The sequence below is a fragment of the Thamnophis elegans genome, chromosome 5 (genome assembly GCF_009769535.1).
Source record: "Thamnophis elegans isolate rThaEle1 chromosome 5, rThaEle1.pri, whole genome shotgun sequence".
NCBI classification, from domain to species: Eukaryota; Metazoa; Chordata; class Lepidosauria; order Squamata; family Colubridae; genus Thamnophis; species Thamnophis elegans.
The window spans coordinates 31,438,350-31,459,390 of NC_045545.1; the positions used below are offsets into that span (position 1 = coordinate 31,438,350).

The 21,041-nt window shown below is 40.6% G+C and overlaps 1 protein-coding gene across 3 annotated transcripts in view; it reads left to right on the plus strand.

The window, feature by feature from the left end:
• Positions 1-12,490: 12,490 nt before the first annotated feature.
• Positions 12,491-21,041, plus strand: part of USP24 (ubiquitin specific peptidase 24) — a 90,839-nt gene continuing 82,288 nt past the window's right edge. For 2 of the 3 annotated variants that reach the window (XM_032217936.1, XM_032217937.1), the window contains exon 1: positions 12,492-13,266. In XM_032217936.1, coding sequence (XP_032073827.1) covers positions 12,940-13,266 — 327 coding nt within the window. In that variant the 5' untranslated portion in view covers positions 12,492-12,939. Of the gene's footprint in view, positions 13,267-21,041 lie in introns of all 3 variants that reach the window. The other variant, XM_032217938.1, reaches the window with a different exon arrangement.

The following is a 21,041-nucleotide window of genomic DNA, read 5'->3' on the forward strand; positions in this document are numbered from 1 at the left end:
TAAGGCCACCTCACCTCCTTCTGCCCCACATAAAAAACAGCAGCTCCACTCTCGCTGTCCTCCCACTGACGCTGCTCAGCCTGAAACATGAGGAACATGAGCAGCAGCAGCAGAGTGAGTGCAGACCTCCTGATCTGCAAGAGGTGACTGCCAGCGATGCTCCCAGAGAGAAGAATGTTGTGAGGGGGCTTGGCCCCCTCAGGAGCCGTGGGTATATTCTATGCACTAAAACCGAAGCCCAACAAATCCTATGATCATGGCCATCCATGTCCTACAAACCAACTCACAGAGCCCCCAATTCAGCCTCTTCCCGCTCTGGGGGTTAACCGTTAGTTGTCGTGTTATCTCCTGGTCACGGTTTTCGCCTTTATAGCAGAGCAGCAGAAGGCTCATTTCAAACAGTTTTTTTCCTTTTGCCAAAGCCCAATTTCTCTGCTGCTCGGCAGGTGACCTGGTAGGTGCCGGAAGTGTTGGGCAAGCCATGGAAGGCACGCATGAGCAGGCACGGCCATTCCTAGTGTTGTGGCCAATGAGTGAGGCTCTTCAATCTGATTTCACCAGACTTGCCTCTGACAGTACATGAGCAGGCGCAGCCATTTTTTAATTGATTTTGACAGCTTTGCTGTGTGGAGAGGCTCTAGCAACTGGTGGGCAGCCCGCGCTGCTTCCAGGCTCACAGACTTTGCCAGCTTGCGGGAGGCACACGCGAGCAGACATGACTGTTCCCAGCCTCAGTGGCAGGATATTCTTTCTTTCACCAGTATGGGGTGTGTGGCCAGGCCACCATTGCCACCAGTCCAGCCTGGTATGCCAGATTTTCACTACCTCTTCTGGCTTACTGCACCATACCGGGAGGTATGGATACTTGTTATTACTATTTTTGAGTATTGCTATGAAAGTAGGTCTTAGTTGAGGACATGATTATGGTGAGGTAATTATATGTACCAAGTAGTCCTCCACTTATGACTGTAATTGAGTTGATAACTCCAGTTATAAGTCACGACAATCATAAAACAAGTCATCACATTTTCCGTTCCTATTTTGTTATCCTAATCATTAGACCAGTATTTCTTAAGCAACTGTAAGATATGTGGACTTCATCTCCCAGAATTCCTTAGTTCAGCATACCTCCCACTTGTCTCCTATTTGTTTCTTGCTTATATCTTTCTATAACTTTTCTCCTTAGTGGATAAGCATTTGCTAAATGGAAAAATAAAAATAAAAGCTGCATAAGGTTTTTTTTTATGTGTGTGTTTGTTTTTTTGCAGGGATCATTAGGTATCCTTTGTCTGGTAACTCCTCGAATTTCATGACAATCCAAGAGGTTTGTCAAGATTCAGAAGAGGGCAGTAATGTTCCTAAGAAGAAAGCATAACTCTTCCATAACTCTTTTTTAGAAACAATATGTATTTCCTTCCTTCTTAGACGAACTGCAGCTTCACTTTTTACACTTGTCTTTTACATCTCATGGATGAATAGCGTGGAAACAACACTTGTTGCAACTTGTAGCAATTATTGAAAGGGCAAAAACTAAGAACCTTTCTTCAGTAATCATTTCCATAAGCCAGGACAGGTCAGTTTTCTAGATGGGAAGATGGATGAAATAGACAGGTATAGATGGAAAGATAGGAAGGCAGAAGAAAAGATATTTCCTGATTCAGTTCAGTCCTTTCTGGAGAGATTTAATTTTGCCTTATTCATGAAGAGAATGAAGTCCAAGTAGGATTATTGAAATACATTGGATTGCTTTTACAGAATGTAACTGGCCCAGATCGTCAAGTATTAGGCAGTCAGCATTTGGGAGATGCTGTGGTTGCCAGTCCATCTCAAAGTCCAATTAGGAGTGCTGGTTTCCATCATTAAGGCCTTACAGGTTTTGAATTCAAGTTACCTAACAATGTCTACATATTTATCAGTTTCCCTCCACTTTGCATTTTGCACGAAAGGCCTTTCCTGAGATGAAGTGATTTTTTTTTAAAAAAAAAATATTTTTATTGTACATTTTCCTTTATTCTACATTACGGTTTCAATTTTGCAACAGCCATATACTGGCTGTATCAAATCCTTTTTAAATATACATGACGTCGTACACCCTAATCACGACCAATTTTCTCTTAGTCATATAGTATCGTCTCTTTTTAAATACATAATATTGTACAACACATTGTTTCCATCGTTATAAGGTAACACTCTATATATTCATCACTCTATACATTTTAATTTACAGTTGTGTACAGTACGATAATGATATTATTTGTGATATATATTCTTCTATATAGTTTTGTACACCTGTATTTGGTTCTGGTTTGTTAATCTTCTTTCATTATTAACTTTCTAACCTCTGCATCTATTATCTAGCCAATTATACCATAAGTCCCATATTGAGTAGTATTCTGTTTTTCCTTTAGCTTTAAGTTACATCGTTAACCTGTCCACTTTGGCACACTCTAATATTTTCTTTATTACCATTTCATCTGTAGTTATACTTCCTGTCACTGCCCCTTCATTTAATAACCAAGAAAGAGACCACTCAAGTCCATATTTCAGAATTAAGTGTATACTTATACTGGTTACAAACGAAAAGAAGCAAAGCAAAGCTGAATCTGAATTAAAAGGCGCAAAAGCAATAGATATCAATACAAGATTCAATCCCCTCCCCTTGGTACTCCAGTCTATAGTCCAATCATAATTCACCCAACTGTCAGGTGGGAGACATCTTCGAAAATCATCATCAGGATGGAATGCTGGACAGTTGGCCTTGGCGGGAAACTCCCTTCCTTCTGCATGCGCAAAGAGATGGTGAGAATAACTCCCTAATTAAACAGTCCTCCAGCACAGAATGATTCCCCTCCCAAATACCATGCCCCCCCTCCCCGTTTCAATGGCAGCCGAAAAGCAGCAGCGAAGCAGAGGTTGACATCCGGCCCTCCTCCAGAAAAGGGCAGTCACACCTGCAGAAACGAAAGAACACAGACAAACGAACAACATGATATAGAAAAGAAAAGGGGAAGGGGGAAATTAGAAATCTGAAGTGAGGTCAGGGTTTGTCTGGGTAAGTAGAGTAGAACTTGCGGAGCAGACGAGGAGCCCGCACATGGGATTTGTCAACCCATTCAGTGTGAGAAGGGGGAAAATGTTTCCAAGCCACAAGATACTGAATACGGTTTCTCCGTTTACGAGAGTCCAAAATCTCCCGAACTTCAAAATGTTGCTCACCCTCAACTAAAAGCAGGGTAGGCGGAGGCGGAAAAGGAGTCCTCAATGGAGAAGTACGTTCCGGTTTCAGGAGATTAACATGAAAAACAGGATAAACCCGGTTGAGATACTTAGGCAATTGGAAGTGGACGGAGGCAGGGTTGATGACTTTGATAATTGGAAACGGGCCAACGTATTTGGGACCCAATTTTTTAGACTTTTGAGTTGTCTGAAGAAACTTAGTGGATAAATAGACACGATCACCAACTTTATAGTCATTAGGTTTTGCCCTTTTCCTATCTGCCTGTTTCTTGTGCGCGCGATGTGCAGCATCCAGCGCCCGGTACGTCAAAGGCCACATCTCTCGAAGGCGATCACTCCACTCAGAGAGGGATGACACCTGTGGTTTCTTGCGAGGAATCTCGGGGATGGGCACAAAATCATGTCCGTAAACAACCCAGAAGGGGGTAAAGCCTGTGCTACTGTGCACTGAATTATTGTATGCTACCTCAGCATGAGGCAACAATTCCACCCAATTATCTTGCTGGTAGTTGATGAAACAGCGAAGATATTGTTCCAGCACAGAGTTAGTCCTCTCGCAGGCCCCATTAGTCTGAGGATGGTGGGAGGAGCTTAAGCCCTGGGCGGAGCCAATCAGTTTCAGGAATTCTTTCCAAAATAGTGAGGTGAACTGGACCCCCCCCCAATCCAAAATGATGCGGTCCGGAACCCCATGCAAGCAATAGATATGTGTGATGAGCAACTTAGCCAAGGATTTGGCGGATGGGATCTTGGAGCAAGGAATAAAATGAACTTGCTTGGAGAATAAGTCAGTGACAACCCAGATCACATTATTTCCCTGACTCTCCAGAAGTTCAACAATGAAATCCATAGAGATCTCCTTCCCCGTGGAAGGAGTGGGCTTCCAGGTAGGCTACTGCCTGGAGCAACCCCTGGGGTTTACCTGGCAGGCGTTTTGCTGCGGCACAAGTGGGGCAACTAGCCACATAAGATTCAATGTCTTTTTTCAATGAAGGTGTTTGGGAGATAGTTTTCTGGGGGTCTTCAAAGCCTCTAAGTTCCTGTGGTCAGTCCACACCTCAAAAGGGTGTTCTGCACCCTCTAGAAAATGACGCCAGGTCATCAAAGCCCAACGAACAGCAAAAGCTTCCTTCTCCCAAATAGCGCAGCGTCTCTCAGTGTCGGTTGGCTTATGAGAGGTGTAAGTGCAGGGTTGTAATTTCCCTTGTGCATTTGCCTGAAGCAGTACTGCCCCCACTGCCACATCACTAGCATCAGCCTGGACCACAAAAGGTGCATCCATGTCTGGGTGTTTGAGAACCGGTTCCTCTGCAAACAGGCGCTTCAATTTCTCGAAAGCAGCCTGACACTCCATAGTCCAGTTCAAAGGTTTGCTAGGTTTGGGCTTTGCCCCTCCTTTTGACTTCAGGAGGTTAGTGATTGGTAGAGCGATCTTAGATGATAGAATTGATGATAGAAGTTAGCAAACCCCAAGAAATTCGATAGCCCAGGTAATTACCTTCTCCTGTGAAATTCGCACTTGGATAATTTGGCATATAGTTCTGCTGCACGTAGTTTTTTGAGAACTGTGCGAACAGGTTTTACGTGTTCTTCATGTGTTTCCGTGTAAATAAGGATATCATCTAGATAGACCATCACGCCTTTGTAAAGATGGTCATGTAAAACTTCATTAATTAATTGCATGAAAACCGCTGGCGCCCCCTGGAGGCCAAACGGCATTACTCGAAATTGGAAGCAACCAAGAGGGCAATTGAATGCAGGTGTGCTTTGCATATGGTTTTATCCTCCAGCTTGTCTTCTGTTCACTTGATTTATTTATTTTAAATATTTATGAACTCTATCTGTCTAGAAGATGGATAGGAATGGTATTTAGAAATATTTTGTTTTATTTTGGTTTCTATAACTATGCTTGACATTGTTAAAAAAATAAATTTAAGTTGTAAGTGTATACTTTTAATCTGTTATATTTCATTAATAAACATTTAAACATATTTTAAAATGTTCATTTCCTACTTTCATCAATTACAAAATTGTCCATATATTTCATAGAAAGATAATTTTGAATAATGTGAATTCAAATTTCATGGGATTCATTATCATCATTTAATGGGATTCATTATCAGCACTAATCTAGACATACCTGTACCTGTAACAGCAATACCTAAATGACATGTCAATCATATCAAGGCGCAAATAGCACAAGTATGTAATTATGACATGACCTCTAGCATAAGCATGTAAGTTGTGTAATTTGCGCCATAATATCGTCATCTCACCAGTGCCCATGTAAAAATAAGTCTTCATTTTCTGCAGGGTAAAAGGAAGCAAATGGTACATCTGATGTATATTCCATAATTCATGCATTTTGTGTGAGGATATAATGATGAACAGGGCATCATTGCAGCTTGTATGAGACTATTATGTAAATTATATTCATTTCATATGCTTTCAAGGCACCAAAGTCAACTGCATAATAGTTGCTTTACTCTTGTATAACGGTAGAAGTATAAGAAAGTTGAATAACCTAAGAGCTATAAGAAAATTGAAAGATTGTTAAAAATGACCTTGTTCTGAGGCTGTGCATAGTTCAGCAGTTCTTGGAAGAATGTTTTTGGGAAATATTAGGTCTAATGACAACCAATAAACTGTGAGCTGGAGCTTAGAGAATATACTTCAGTTAAAAATGGAGTAAAAATCTGACTTTCTAACAATGTTCATTCAGTTCTAACACTTGAAGTGTAATAAATGTTACTCTTTTTCATCACAAAACCTGACTGAATTCTGCTAGCTATTCTGAGATAAAAAGCTGGGAAGGTCTTATTATTTTTGAGGTGCAGGAGGTGGCAAGCATGGTCACCTCATGGCTGCTGCTGTGTTGCAATATTTTTGAGGAGGGCTTATTTTCAGACAAAGGGCTTATTTTAGCACATGCCCTCAAAAGCCCGATTGGGCTTATTATCTGGAGAGGTCTTATTTTCAGAGAAACAGGGTAGTTAGATTTCCACCGTGATGGCTCTTTAATTTAGGTCTATATTAGACTTCCCAATCTAGCCTGCAGAACTGGTGTTTTCTATCCTATGAAATAAGCAGCCCCTTTTAAGAGCTTGGCTTGGTGTGACCATCTAAACTGTATTGAATAAGATTATATATTTCCAAAAGGAAGGTCAACCAGACTAGAATATTAAAACAGATCAATGAGCAAATATACAAAGCTTTGCAAAGGCTCCTGAACAATCACTGCTGGACATACTTCCACTATACATTCTCCCATATTTTGAAAATAACTACTATAAATTACAAATACAACCCTTTTAGAAAAAGATACATAGTTACCATGTAATAAAACCAAACATCTTCTGCCAGTTGAGTTCCCTACCTGTCCATGCAGGACAGCAATCCAGCAATAAAACAGATTGCCACTGTCTTCTTCTGATGTATTTTCTAGATTTTTCAATCTTCTATGCCCCATGGATTTTGAGATTCAAATACAGACTGCCAGGGGTGAAATCAACTTACCTTTGCTACCGGTTCACAAATGTGAGCAAGCAAGCGAACTAGCTTCACTCACACACGCCACAGGATCTTCCGTGCATGCGTAGAGCATCAAAAACGGGACATGATGGCGTCTTGAATGGGTGGGCAGAGCCTCCTGCTGCCACCGCTACTGGTTTACCCGAACCAGATAAAAGCAGCTGAATTGCACCACTGCAGACTGCCCTGCCATTTGGCTGTAGGCCTGGTATATTGTTTTAAACATCAAATTCTGGTTATTTCAGCATCACACTGTTGTCACAGTTTTTTCAAATCACTTTAAACTTGAACTTTCTGGTTATCTTCTCGCTGATTTTGAAGTGCTGAAAACCCAATGAGCCACTAGGTTTTTCTCTCCAATTGACCAGGTTCATAAAACTGAAATTCAGTCAATACCACACCCAGGCTATTCACAAGCCTTGACACTATAAAGCATCTAATCCCACTGATTTCTTTTCTGCAGAAGAAGAGAAATAAAATAAATTCTAACACTAACATGCTTTCTGTAAGGATGTGCTAAACATTTTATGATCAAAATATTGCAATCCCAGTCTAGATTATTTCAACCTTATAGAATGTATTTCAATGTTAGAATGCCCTATTTGATTTTGACAGAAATTTTCTAATCTCAAAATTGCTAAAAATAATGGGTTCAGGTCATTTCAACAGGTCAATTTCCCTAACCTCTTATTTTCAGTATATGTTATGTGCATTCACCTGATCATTAAATAACAACAGCATTATCAAGAATAGTAAACATAGTAATGGAGTTTTTATAACAGTATGAATCTGCATAGTTACCAAATAATAATTCCTCCTATATTAAGAATCCCTTTGAGAACTGCCAAGCTGAGTGAATTACATCATTCATTTTGCAAAAGCATGCTTTCTCCGATGCTTCTCATAGATGTAAACAACCACTGTGACTAAAATAAGATAGAGGAGATGATTAATTCTAAACAAATTCTAAACCGCTAAGCCATAAAGACTGGAATTACCTAATTGTAATGGCATTTCCATATACTACTGTTTGCATTGCAGTAGTATAACTATAACTTATCCTCTTCCCATTACACTTCAAAAGTAAATAAAATAAAACCAAGCCCTCTCGTGCTTTGAGTATATTGGTACCCAAGGAAGTAATTAGCATAATTCTTGTTAATTTCATCCCAGTAAGTCAAGGCAACATTCCTTTAAAAGACCTTCTAGTTTGGCTGAAGAATTTGGTTCAATGGGAAACTCCCGTGTGGTGCAGTGAGAGACGAAGGAGGAGCCAATGTCGTGACAATACAACGTGCAGTCTCAACACTCCGAGACCGCAGTTGATACTTTTGCTGCTGGACGTACCATTTGGACCTAAACCGTGCTGCAGAGATGGTGATCAGGAAGACGAAGCCTTGCTGGTCTCAGGGACACTGCAAACTCCCTGATTGACCCAAGGGAAGCTCTTCAAGCCGTCGGTAAACAGGCAGCCCCAGGCTGATGAAGTTGGGATGGCTCTGGAAGGAACAAAGTGAAAAGAGAAAGTGAGTCCAACTGGTAAGGTATTTTTTCTACTTTGAGAAAGACTGCCCAAAGAAACTTTTTTTAAAGCCAAATTAAATCCTTAAGCAAAAGAATTAAGTGGTGAAATTAACCTATATTGGATTGTTCTGGAAAGCTTTTTTTTTCTTTGTAACTATACTTTGTGGATTGAAGTGCTCGCAACATTTTTTGTTTCTCCTCTTAAAGTGAATGGATTAATTTTGCTTCTTCTGTTTTTTGTTACTTTATTTTTTGACTTTTGGATTAAAACCTTCCTTTTTATTTTAACAATTATTCCTATTACTTGTTATTAAATTTCATTAAAGAACTTTGTTTCCTATAAGCCAGAGATAAATATTAGAAAGTGAAAGGTAGCAACACTGCCACTCGGAGGTCAGAGGCTGGAGTTTTTGAAACAATGTATTTCTTCTCTTTTCCTCTTTGATCTTACTGACTTTGTAGCTGAAGGGTTTGCAATTTGTTTACAGAAACTGATAAAGAGCCAAGGGCACGAATTGTTTTTGCAGGTGCTCTTTGAGAACTATTTTGGCAGGGGAGAGAAAGGGAAAAAACAAAACCCTTCTCCTTTGAAGAGCATAAAAGAACTTGTGTTTAAGTCAATCTAAAATTTAAAAAAAAAATAAAAGAGGCCTGGAAGGCTAGAGCGGCAGTGGTTATTAGTTTTTCCTTTTACTCCTTCTTTTTTGGAAACATGGATCAATACTCAGATGAGGAAACTTAAAATTCCAAAATATCTTGGCTGGAATTCAAAATCTACTGGAAGGATATGGGAGAATTGAGAAGTTGGAAAAACTAGTTTCCTCACAGCAAAAGATGAAGGGGTTGGAGCCCCAAAAATTAAAGGGGAGAATGAAGACATAGAAGATAAAGACATAGAAGATAAAGACAAGACAATACATGATTTTAATAATGGAGCAAATATGGATGAAAGTGGAAAGAAGGGAATATGAAAAAGGGAATTTGACAAACTGTAGCTCTACCTCAGATTCCAAGAAACAGAAGAAGAAAAAAAGAGAAATGATGATGGATTTAAGAAGAGAATTTTTTTCAGAAGCACGATTAACAACTAAAGACAAGCTAATTTTAATAGCAGATGGCGGGCAACGAGATTACCTGAGAGATCCTTCAAACAACAAAGTGCAGAGAGAAGTATATAAAAACCTTATAAAAGAGATAAAAAGAAGACTGACATCACAATTGGCAAGAGAGATAAGACTGCTTTGTTACTGGAAAGATACAGGTTGACAATGAAAGTTAATTAGTTAATTTTGGTGATCAATAAGTAGGAATAGTAATTTTTAGATTGTTTTAGATTGTTATTAAATGTTTATTTGTTAACAAATAATTAATTATAATAACAATAACGAAATGATAATGGATACAGCTTAATGATATATACATGTACTGGCAAACTAGTAAAAGAAATTTGGATATAAATTGCAAATTACGATCTGGGAAAAAGACCTATAAATTTTATTAACCAATTTTTATTCAGATCTTGTCATAAAGGTGTAATGTTTTTTGGGTTTGACGAGAGGAGGTTGGATATAAATAGTAAATGATTTTTAGCCAACCATAATAACAACAAGGAAATGTCAATGGATATTGTTTAATAATATATATATGCTCTGGTTTTGGCAAAAGAAACTTGGATACAAACTCTAAACAGTGAATTGAAAAAAAAGGGGGGGGGAAAGGTTTAGAAATTTTATTGACTTTTACTTAGAACATGTCACAAAGCTGTAATGTTGTTGGAGGATTTTTGAAATAGCTAATGAAAGCCATTATGTGATTGTGTCTTTAAGTATAAATTATTTGAGGTAAAAGCACGTTCAAATAATTGTATCAGTAGTAAAGCTACTTGTTTTTACTAGCAGTGTCTGAAACACTATTTGTCTGTTTCTACTAGCAACATTCTTTCTCTCTAGCTGTACATTCCGCTGCACTACTTTCTGTCTCCCAACGGAGATACCCCTAACACTAGTCAAATGAGAATTGTGGTACATTGATAGTAAGATATACAAAGATTTTTGATTTAAAATGTATAATATAATATGAACTATAAGTAATGTCTGTGGAAGAAATGCATGAAAGTTATGTTAACCAATCGACACATTTTCTACAAGATGTAATGAAGGATGATTCTTTTTTTGTGTTTTTGTTTAATTAAAATTAAAAAAACTTTTTTTTTAAAAAAAAAAGGAAAAACAGGCATTATTTTGTGCAATTTTGATGATATCTGGCCTGGCTGCTAGGTAATCAGACAATATACCAAATTAAGATGAGCTTGTAGCAGTACAGAATTTGAGAGTACCTCTTTGAACTGTAGCTATGTCTTTCCAGCTTTCTGTTCCTGTAACATTTATACACCCAGAGGACTTTTGTGAGAAATATCCTCAGCATCCCAAGGATAGTATCATTTGGACCCAGTCAGTTGGAAACAGATGAGCAAAAATGACTGAGTTAATAGCTGGTAATATTATCCAGGATGACTTTGATCTGGTTACTTCTGAGGCGCTAAAACAAAACCATCACAAAATCATCCTAGGTAACATCACTACTTGTAGTCTAAACCCTTGCTTTTCTTTTTGATGAAAGCCTCATGGGAGGTGAGAAGTGGTTAGGCTAAGGCAGTGGGGTGAATACATACTTGAGCAAGTGGATATTGTCATCTGCCTTAAAGGAGGCAGTGATGGCTTCCTTTCTCAAGGAACTATTGCTTGACCCAAGAACACTGGATAATTGTCAACCTTCAAACTTCCATTTGAATTATAGGGGTGGGGGAGATTGCAGATTGCTTAACATCAATGTGAAACCAACGGGGATGTATATTTATCAACATAGGACTAGAGAGCATAGTGCATAATTATAGAGCTCTTGAGTCCACTATTGTCATTTTAGATCCAAATGTGACCCGTGCTGAAATATATTGGTAACTATTGCTACTCAGATATATTCCTAAGCACCCATAAGGCAAACGATAATACCTCTTTTTTATCAGGATTTATAGCAATGTTTATAGCCTTGTTCAAGGAAATTCATATTGTTTTGAGATAAAAATCCTGGTCTAGGAAGCAGTACTAAAAATGCTTAAATAAATAAAACTTTATTATCTCTAAAGCGGGATGTTAGGAATAATATTCTAGCAGAGAACAGAAATCAACAATATTTTTTCTTATTTTTATGGTGTAAACTGCCTAAAATCATCAGGGAGTTAAGTGCCTTTAACTTTAGTAAATAGAATAGAATAGAATTCTTTATTCGCCAAGAGTGATTGGACACACAAGGAATTTGTCTTGGTGCATATGTTCTCAGCGTACATAAAAGAAAAGATACATTCATCAAGAATCATAAGTTACAACACTTAATGATAGTTATAGGGTACAAATGTGTAATCAAATCATATTAGAAAACAATCAATATACATCGTAAGGATACAAGCACAAAGTTACAGTCATAAGTGGGAGGAAATGGGTAATAGGAACAATGAGAAGATTAATAGTAGTGCAGACTTAGTAAATAATTTGACAGTATTGAGGGAATTATGTTTAGTAGAGTGAAGGCATTTGGAGAAAAACTCTTCTTGTGTCTAGCGTGCAGTGCTCCAGAGCGTTTTGAAGATGGGAGTTGAAAGTTTATGTCTAGGATGCGAGGGGTCTGTAAATATTTTCACATCCCTCTTTCTGACTCCCGCAGAATACAGGTCCTCAATGGAATGGATGTTGGCAGTAAATGTTTTTTCTGCAACTCTGAAGTCTGTGTCTGTCTTGTTGGGTTGCAGAACCAAAACAGAGAGTTATAGAGATGCAGATGACAGACTCAATAATTCCCCTGTAGAACTGTATGAAAGGAAATTGAACAGCTCATTCCAATCTTTTCAACCTATCCTTCCGATTTCAGTTCCAAATTTTATTTTAATTATTTATTATTTCATTCGATTTGTCACCACCCAACTCTGAACCGACCCTAGCTCTTCAATCTTGCTAATACTCTCCGCTCAAAATACTGAGCCCAACAGATTTATTCCCAAGTAAGTTTGGTGTAGCAGTTCAATTTTATTTTATTTTTTTGATAATTAAATTCGCCGATTCAAAGGACTTTCCATAGAAACGCTGCATCATCTAAACGCTAGTATTTAAGGGAAAGGGGGGGGGGAATCACCAGTAAATATGAATCTCTTCTCCGAGGACAGACGAGTCGTCGCATTAACGGTATGCGTGCAGCCATCCTGTCTTGTTAATAAGGCTTTCTTATTCTCTCTTTAAACCTCTCGTAGTGCAAGAATCTTAAATGTACCTAAACCCTATTTGTAACATTCCATCCCTGGCCACCTCGGCGGTTTCCATGGCAACGAAATTCCTTTCCCACACCTCTCGCTACGTTCCATTCAAATTCAGGCCACAGCTCAGCCTCCCTCCTCACGTGACCAGCTTCCCGGCTTCAGTCGCCGCTTCCGGGTGGGTGTGGGCCTTACTCTCGTCCGGCCCCGAGGCTTTGAAAGCGAAGTGGGGGGAGGAGGGAGGAGGAAAGGAGGAGGTTCCCCTCAACATGGCGGCGTGCAGAGCGGGTGGCGGCAACGGTAACGCGACCGGGAGTAGCGCTTGAACCCGAGCTGAAAGAGACGCCATGGAAAGCGAGGAAGAGCAGCACACGACTACGCTGCTTTGCATGGGGTTTTCGGATGCAGCTGCCATCCGAAGGGCCCTCCGCTTGGCCAAGAACGACATCAACGAGGCCGTGGCGCTGCTCACCAACGAGCGGCCCGGTCTGCACTATGAGCCCATGGACGGCGGCGGAGGCGAGATCAGCGGACCGGGAGGCCCTCAGCAAAGCGGCGGTTCGCGCGGCGGAGGGGACGGCGACAGCAGCGGCGGTGGTGGTGGTGGGGACGGCGGGGGCGGCACCACCGGCTTCGACCCACCCCCAGCCTACCATGAGGTGGTGGAAAACGAAGTAAGGAGGGGTCGCTGAGGTTGGGGGGCAAACGGGGAGCGAGCCCGAGACTCGGTGGGATCTGTTCCGGAACAATTCGGTGACAGGCGTCAAGGCACGGCCCTCCCGCCGCGGTTCCTTGTGCGAGACAGCGGCAGCTCCGCTTTTTCCGTTTTCTCTATCTCGCAGGGCTGGAAGGCTGGCAACGAGGCGCGCGCACACACACACACACACACACACACACACACACACAGAGAGAGACAGAGACAGAGACAGAGACAGAGACAGAGACAGACAGAGAGCATTGCTCGGGAATCCCTGCTTGAGAGCCCTCGGGTTTTCAATCAGAATAGAGCCGGAAGGGACCTTGGAGGTCTTCTAGTCCAACCTCAACTTAACAGTAACAGAATTGGAAGGGACTTTGGAGGTCATCTAGTCCAACCCCCTGCTCAAGCAGGAGACCCTATAACCCATTTCAGATAGTCTTTTCTTAAAAACCTCTTTTTCTCCCTGGGGACTCCCCACTAGTCTCCCTCCCCCTGGCCATTCGTGGGATTTAAAAAGATTCCAATTTTGGGATCTTTTTGAATACCACACATGGGCGGGAGTGGGGGGGGGAGCTCCTTTTCCGAATTCCTGCCTTCACGATTCCCTCAATCGCAACTAAGCGGTCTGTCAAGAGGACTAAATGAAGTATTAAACGGTTTGCTTGATTGCTGGTCTTGTGCATGTTGTTGTCCTTGTTTGGCACTGAAGCCTTTGTAGCCTCAAGCCTAGGAAAAGAGGCTTCCGTGCAAAGTCCTGTTTGGCTGTAATAGTGAAAGTTGATGAGTTGTGACTTCTCTTTGTCACTGGGTCGGTGCAGACTGAGATGTAGATTTGTGTTTGTTTTTTTTTTTTTTAAAAGTTGCTGATATTGTATGTTGCTTTTCTTTGCTGTTGTTTAACAAAGGCACTTTCCTCCAATCCTACACCTGTTAGTAATTTCAATGGCTTTGTTTTGATGCTGTACTAATAACTTTTATTATACTGTCCTGTTTTTTTTAAATTGCTGGATCTTTGTTTTATAATTGGGGCAGAAGGAATTGCGGGCGCACATGGTACTGGGCTCATAAAAAACCAAGCTGAATTATTCTGGTCTGTGAGAAAAATATTATGGCACCTGTAATTGTAGGTCTATATTAATACCAGCAAAACTGCCAAAAATGAGTTTGATATGTCTCATATTTCTGTCTGAAAGAATCACGGGTGGTACAAAAATATGGATATGAGGAAGAAACCTGAAGGTGCTCATATTAAGTTAAATGTGACCAAGAAATATGTTTAGATGAGATAATAAATTTGTGAATTTAATAAATGCTATAAATACCTAGAATCTTAGAACAGCAAAAACAAAAATGTTCTATTTGGCCTCATGTCATATTTCTCTTTTTATTCTTTTTTTGCCTAACTATAATTATTGGAATTTTTGTTTAGAAAAAGCCAGATTTATCTCATGTTTTCAGAAATATATGGTCAATCATTACTGCTTTGTCCTAAGGGTAGTATATATCATCTGATGCCTTCAGGATTTACTAACCTACTGTTTCATTTAGTTTACAATCTCTATCTTTTCAATGACTCATCATCCAAAAAATACCACTTGGTTGTCTTGGGCATTATTTTATCCTAAAAAGTTCTAATGGATTTTTACATTACAGTTGCAAATCATTACGATCATTAAGTGAGGTGACCATATGATTGTCTCACTTATCAGCCTCCACCTCTGCTCTCCCCAGTATGGCAAAGCACAGGATGCCCAAGTCCTGCAGCAACTGAGCATGGTGTGATGGGGCGAGATGGGGGGCTCTGCATTGTACTTGTAATCAGTTGTAATGGCAAATTACTGTGGGGTGCTGCTGTGACTCTAAATTTGAAGCCAAGTTGCAAGTAGCTCTTGGGATTTCTCCATTGTAATTTTGGCCACTAAGCAACTGGTTGTAAGTCAAAGACTACCTGTAGTCTTCCCCCACAAACAATGGAACATAAAATAGTGTTGTTTTTTTTAATCAGGGCAGCCTGGTCTATCCAAATATGGGACAGAGCATGCTGCTTCTGCTTTCACCTTTCAGCCCCAATCCAGGAGCCTTCGCAGGCAATTGCTTTCACGACAAACTATTGTTGTGTTAAATTTTATTTTTACCGACAAAGAATCTATACTAGTCTTCCTTTATTTCTTTGGGGTTTTTTTTTTTTTTTTTTTGGTAAAAATAAAATTTAACATAAAATAATAAGGTGCCATCAATTTGGACTTAAACCATGGGCTACTATGGACAGTTTTCACCATTTCCCCAACAATAATCTGAAGTTCTTCCAGAAATATTCCGGATCCCATCTATCCCTTTTCTTTGTGATTTTCTCTGCCTCTTTCATGTCTTTCCAAGCATACTAATTTCCTTCATAATTTATTCTAGAGTACATGCATAAAATATGTGAGTTTTTCTTCACCTCAAGGAAGGACCCAGCCCGTTTCATTTAGAACAATTCACTGCTGTTCTTTTAGATCATGATGCTCTGAGGAACTGTCCAAATCTATAGTTTAAAGTTATCTTTTCTTTTTCTCACTTTAACTGAGTGACTGGCTTTCACGGCCATACATTACTGCTTCCCATATGTACTTAGTTTGTCATCATGATTTGGTATTATTAATAAATGTGATTTATAAACAAGTTGCCAATGGAAAAATAATTGCTTAACTGTTTTGTTCTCTGTTGTCATAGTAGCATCCTTAAGCTTGATGATCTTGTTTAAGGTTATAATTACCTTATTCTAAAATTTGTTCCCTGTTGCTCATCTATCACATTGTTTGCCTTTAGCTGCTCTTGAATGCAAGAAAACAGAACTGTCTGCCACTTTCATCTCTGTAGTCAACTGTGAGCTGTTAGTTAACAGTACCTTTTTTTGTTTCAATGTGTATTATCACAGGTTTTTCACTATCCATTTTTGTTATAATGATTTCTTTTAAGTCATCTTTACTCTGATGTAAAAAAAATAGTATCCACATGACACAATTTTGATTCCAGCTGTTCTCTCTTGCAACCCCACCTTTCTTATAAAAGATACATGCTATGCAAATTTATTAAAATGTATTTGCAGTTAATACAGATTCTTCTTATTTTGAATTACTCTGTTCCTTCAAACACCTTATAGTACAGTAGCTTCTTTATTATAAATTGTTTCTCAGAAAAACAGGTGTCTTGTTATACCTGTTAACTATAATCTATCTACCTAAACCCTATCCTGATCTTCTAACTGGACAAAATGGTATATCATAGGACAACAATTTTTGAACCAAGGTACCTCAAATGGGCCTATTTACAGAATGAATCCAAAATCTGGGACCCTGTAGAATTCAGATTTGGCAAATGTTATGAAACATTTGAAATATGAAATATTATCATAGAACATGTCCTGTGATTTCTCCTGATTTTTGACTGATAGTCCATTTCAAGGAAAATACATAGCTGAATATTTCCCTGAATTTTTAAGAACTTTTCCAGTGAAGGTAATGTATTAGAATCTCTGCCATTTTTGAAGCATTGAGGAATATGGTAAGGAAATTCTCTGGAACAATGATCCAACAGGTTATGGCTTTAGTATATTCTATATCAGGGATGTCAAACTCATTTTGATTGAAGGCCGCATCATGGTTGTGTTTGATCTCATGGGGCGGGGTGGGCATGGCCAGCTCGAGCATCACATGGTGGCTCCTGTGGTGGCCCAAGCACTCTGCCAGCGAAAACGGTCTCTTGAGCTCTGTTTTCAGTTGCGACAACCTCCTGCAACCCTCTTCCAGCAAAAACAGAGTTTGCAAGGGCCGCACCTGGCCATTTTCACTAGCAGAGGCACCATGGACCGGTCCTTCGCTGTTTCTAGGGCAGCACTTGGGCCAGATCTAAGCACCCCTTGGGCCAGATCCAGCCCACAGGCCTTCAGTTTGACACCCCTGTACTATATTCTCCATGACAAAAGGCATTGTTCTAGTCCAGGGGTGTCAAACTCAAGGCCTGCGGGCCGGATGCGTCAGGGACTGGCCATGCTCACCTCTGGTTTAGCGAAAGGGAAAAAAGTCATGATATGTCACTTGCCGATGACATGACGATGCAAATTTGACACCCCGGTAAAAGCAGGGTAAATATCTTTCTTATATGTTTTTGCTGCTTCCATCATCTATCTTTTGTATAACTCTCCCCTCAATATAAATATATATGCTTATCTTTTTTTCCATTTCCAGGCCATGCTGTCTTGTTCCTTTTCATTGAGACAAAGTTGTTAGCCCTTTGACTTTTTTTTCTGTTACTTTAAGCAGATCAATCAGGATTGTCCATGTGTCTTATCCTTTCCTATGTTTCAGATGGTCTATTGTGTCATATCTTACATTCCAGTGAGTTTCTAAATATACAATGTTGCGAGAAATTTTGTGAACTTTTGTGAATTTTGTATAACTTGCAATTGAGTGAGATCTGAGCTTTTTACTAACAGACAAAGAGATACTGGTTAAATAAACAACACACAAAACTATGTTTATTGACCACATTGAGTCAACATTATCTACTGCCTTTATTAGAAAATTATAAATTTAGTAATTGTAGAATTGTTTTAACTCATGGTAGTCTTTGGCTGTCTTGCATATACTGCCTGGATGGCAATTGTGATTGCCAGAATTGCCATCATAATTCGATGCAATCACATGACGTTGCACCTTTCAATGCGTTCTTAGTGATGCCGTTCTTGGTCCCAATTGCCATTATTAAATGAAGACTATTTGTAATAAGTTCCAATCATAAAATCACATCAATAAAACGTGCTGAATCTCCTAGCCCAAACGCCTGGGGAACAAGCCAGGCTTCAGAGCTTTATGAAAGACCAACAGAGATAGAGCCATCCAGATCTCTGGGTGACTTCTGTTCTGCAATACAGCCACTGTAACAGAGAAGGCGTGGCTCCTAGATCCAACAAAATGATGTCATTTATGGAGGGGACCTGGAACATACCCTCTCTGCTAGATCTGGTGAATGAGCAAAAACAATGGGAGAAAGGTGGTTCTCTCAAGTTGCCTGGACTTATGCCATGTAGGGTTTATAGGTAACAATCAGCAAATTAATTAGTAGTAGGAAGTACTACTAGGAAGCCAGTGCAGCTCATGGAGGAGCAGTGTTATATGAATGTTTGTTGTTGCCCAAGACTCATAACTTTTGCCTTGTTTCATTTCATTTATTTGCTAACATGGTAGCTTGTTCTGAAATACATATGGATATTTTGCTCTTTGAAATTTTGTAGTGTGTGTGTGCAAGATATGTATGTATGTATGTATGTATGTATGTATGTATGTATGTATTTAGTGTCACAACCCCTGGTATCTGGTATGCCCAAATACAAGACGCACGCGTGCGCGCGCGCACACACACACACACACATATATACATATACATATACATACATACATACATACATACATACATACATACATACATATATATATATATATATATATATATATATAATCCATTCCACATAGCTCCCTAGTTCACTGCTCCATACTGAACACTGCTCGCACCTGGAAGTGTGCTGTTTTATTTGATTGTAGCTCCCCATTGGCTCTTTCCTGTTATGTAATCAGTTGGTTCAAATGTTGTCCCTGTTGTGATGTCCAAGTGTAGCGTCCATGTCACTTGAAGCAGATATAAGTAACAAAAGAATTTTCTTTGCAAAATTCTGTTACCTACATCCTGTATGATTTGGTTTGCCTAGTGTAATTTTTCCAGAAATTTTAATTCCTCCATTCTAATCACCTATTACATGTTACAAATATTACATGTATCTCTTCTTGTAATTTGTCATAGAATATTTAAATATCTCCATCATTACATATATTTAGCAAGGTTAGTTTTGAATGCCATTGCTAATCCATTTCTTCATATGGTCAGACCCTGAGTAGTGTCATGTAATCATCTGACCCCACCAAAGTTTATTTGTTCCTAAAATATAAACTCCTTAATTTCTATTTGTTAGGTTCAAGTCTTGAGTATGAGAAGCATTGGTCAATACTTCCCTGTTCTGACCCCCCTCTTCGCTCGTTCACAAACGACAGCCAGACAGAACTTCAAAGGAAATATCTTTATCAGTCTCGACTCAAGCTGGCTGCTAGTCCAAAATAAACATAGATAAAGTCTCTGGCAAAAAGTTACACAGCAAATGCAAAAACAAAACTCTTACAGCAAACCAGGTTTACAGAAAGCAAATCACTTATCCAAGTGCCTCTTTGAATCATGAACACTAACTCGAACAGGAACAGAACTAAACTAAACTCATGAATAAACGAACGACAAACGTTCACTTCTGCCACTAAGGCGTGGCACCATCAGTCTTTTATCTGCAGGAGAAGACCCTAACAAGCAACAGCTGCTCATTATCCTGCATCCCGAAACAACTCACAGGTTTCTGCTGAGTCACAACACTATCCCCCACCGCAGGGCCCTTTCCCCGGGTCTGACGGTCTGGATGCGGTCGGAATGGATTGTCCATAAGAGGGCCCGCACTCATCTCCTGTGTTTCCTCCTTTGTGATTCCCAAATACCTGCAGAAACATTCCCCTTGATCCAATGCTCCCCAGGTATCCGGTGGCCATCACGTTTCCTCCCGCCCTGCGCGGTGTCACCCCATCCAGGGTCCTCCACTCTCTCCAAGGCCGACCCACCAGCCCCCGTACTGAGAATCTGGCGGCAGCTCTAACAGCTCCGGCCGAGCCCTAACACCCTGTCCAGAGTCCTCCACCTCCTCCAAGGCCAACTCATAAGACCCCTTGCCATCTGAGTCTGGCGGCAGCTCCACCGACTCCTGCCGGGCCACCACATTATCCCCCACCGCAGGGCCCATCCCCTGGTTCCGACGCTCAGAATGCGGCCCAAAAGGGTTGGTGACGACCTCCATGGAACACAGTCCCAGACACTGGTACCCCGCTGGGATCCTAGAAATGAAGTCCTGTGCTGTGGGGACCGGGGTCGGCAAGAGCTGGAATCTTGGCGAAGCCCTCCTCGCAGACCTGGCCCTTGGCACTGGACACATGACTCCACGCACCTCCGCAGGTCATTTCTTAAACGGGGCCACTAGAACTGACGGAATGCCAGGCGCAATGTCCGGAAAAAACCCCAATGTCTCGCTGCAGAAGCGCCATGAACCTGAGAGAGCACCCGTCTACGGATGTGCCCTGCGGGAACATAGAGCCAGCCGTGATACTTCAAAAGATCCCCTTCCAAAGTCCACGGGGAAGCCGGCCCTACTTCTGCCTTTTGTCGCTCCACCTATTCGTCACCCTGCTGCGCATCCCATATCAGAGACTGTATGCTCACGGGATGATAAATGGCAGGGCAGGATGCAACGGGTAGAATAGTCCGAGGTGGAAGCGAGTCCACAGGGTCAGAGGCAGGGCATCCACCCTGGGATTCCACACCCCATGAATGCACACTACATTGTGCGAACGGGGTATCACAGCCGCACAAACGTGCCGGTTGTCTGACACGATAGTTCGTTGCTGAGGGGCCCTTCTATTCTTCTTGGGGCAACTCCCCGCCAGGTGTCCAAGATCCCCACAGTAGAAGCACAATCCCTCAGCACGTCGTCTGTCCATCTCTGTACGTGACACTCGAGGTCTGACAGCAATAGCAATAGCAGTTAGACTTATATATCGCTTCATAGGGCTTTCAGCCCTCTCTAAGCGTTTTACAGAGTCAGCATATTGCCCCCAACAACAATCCGGG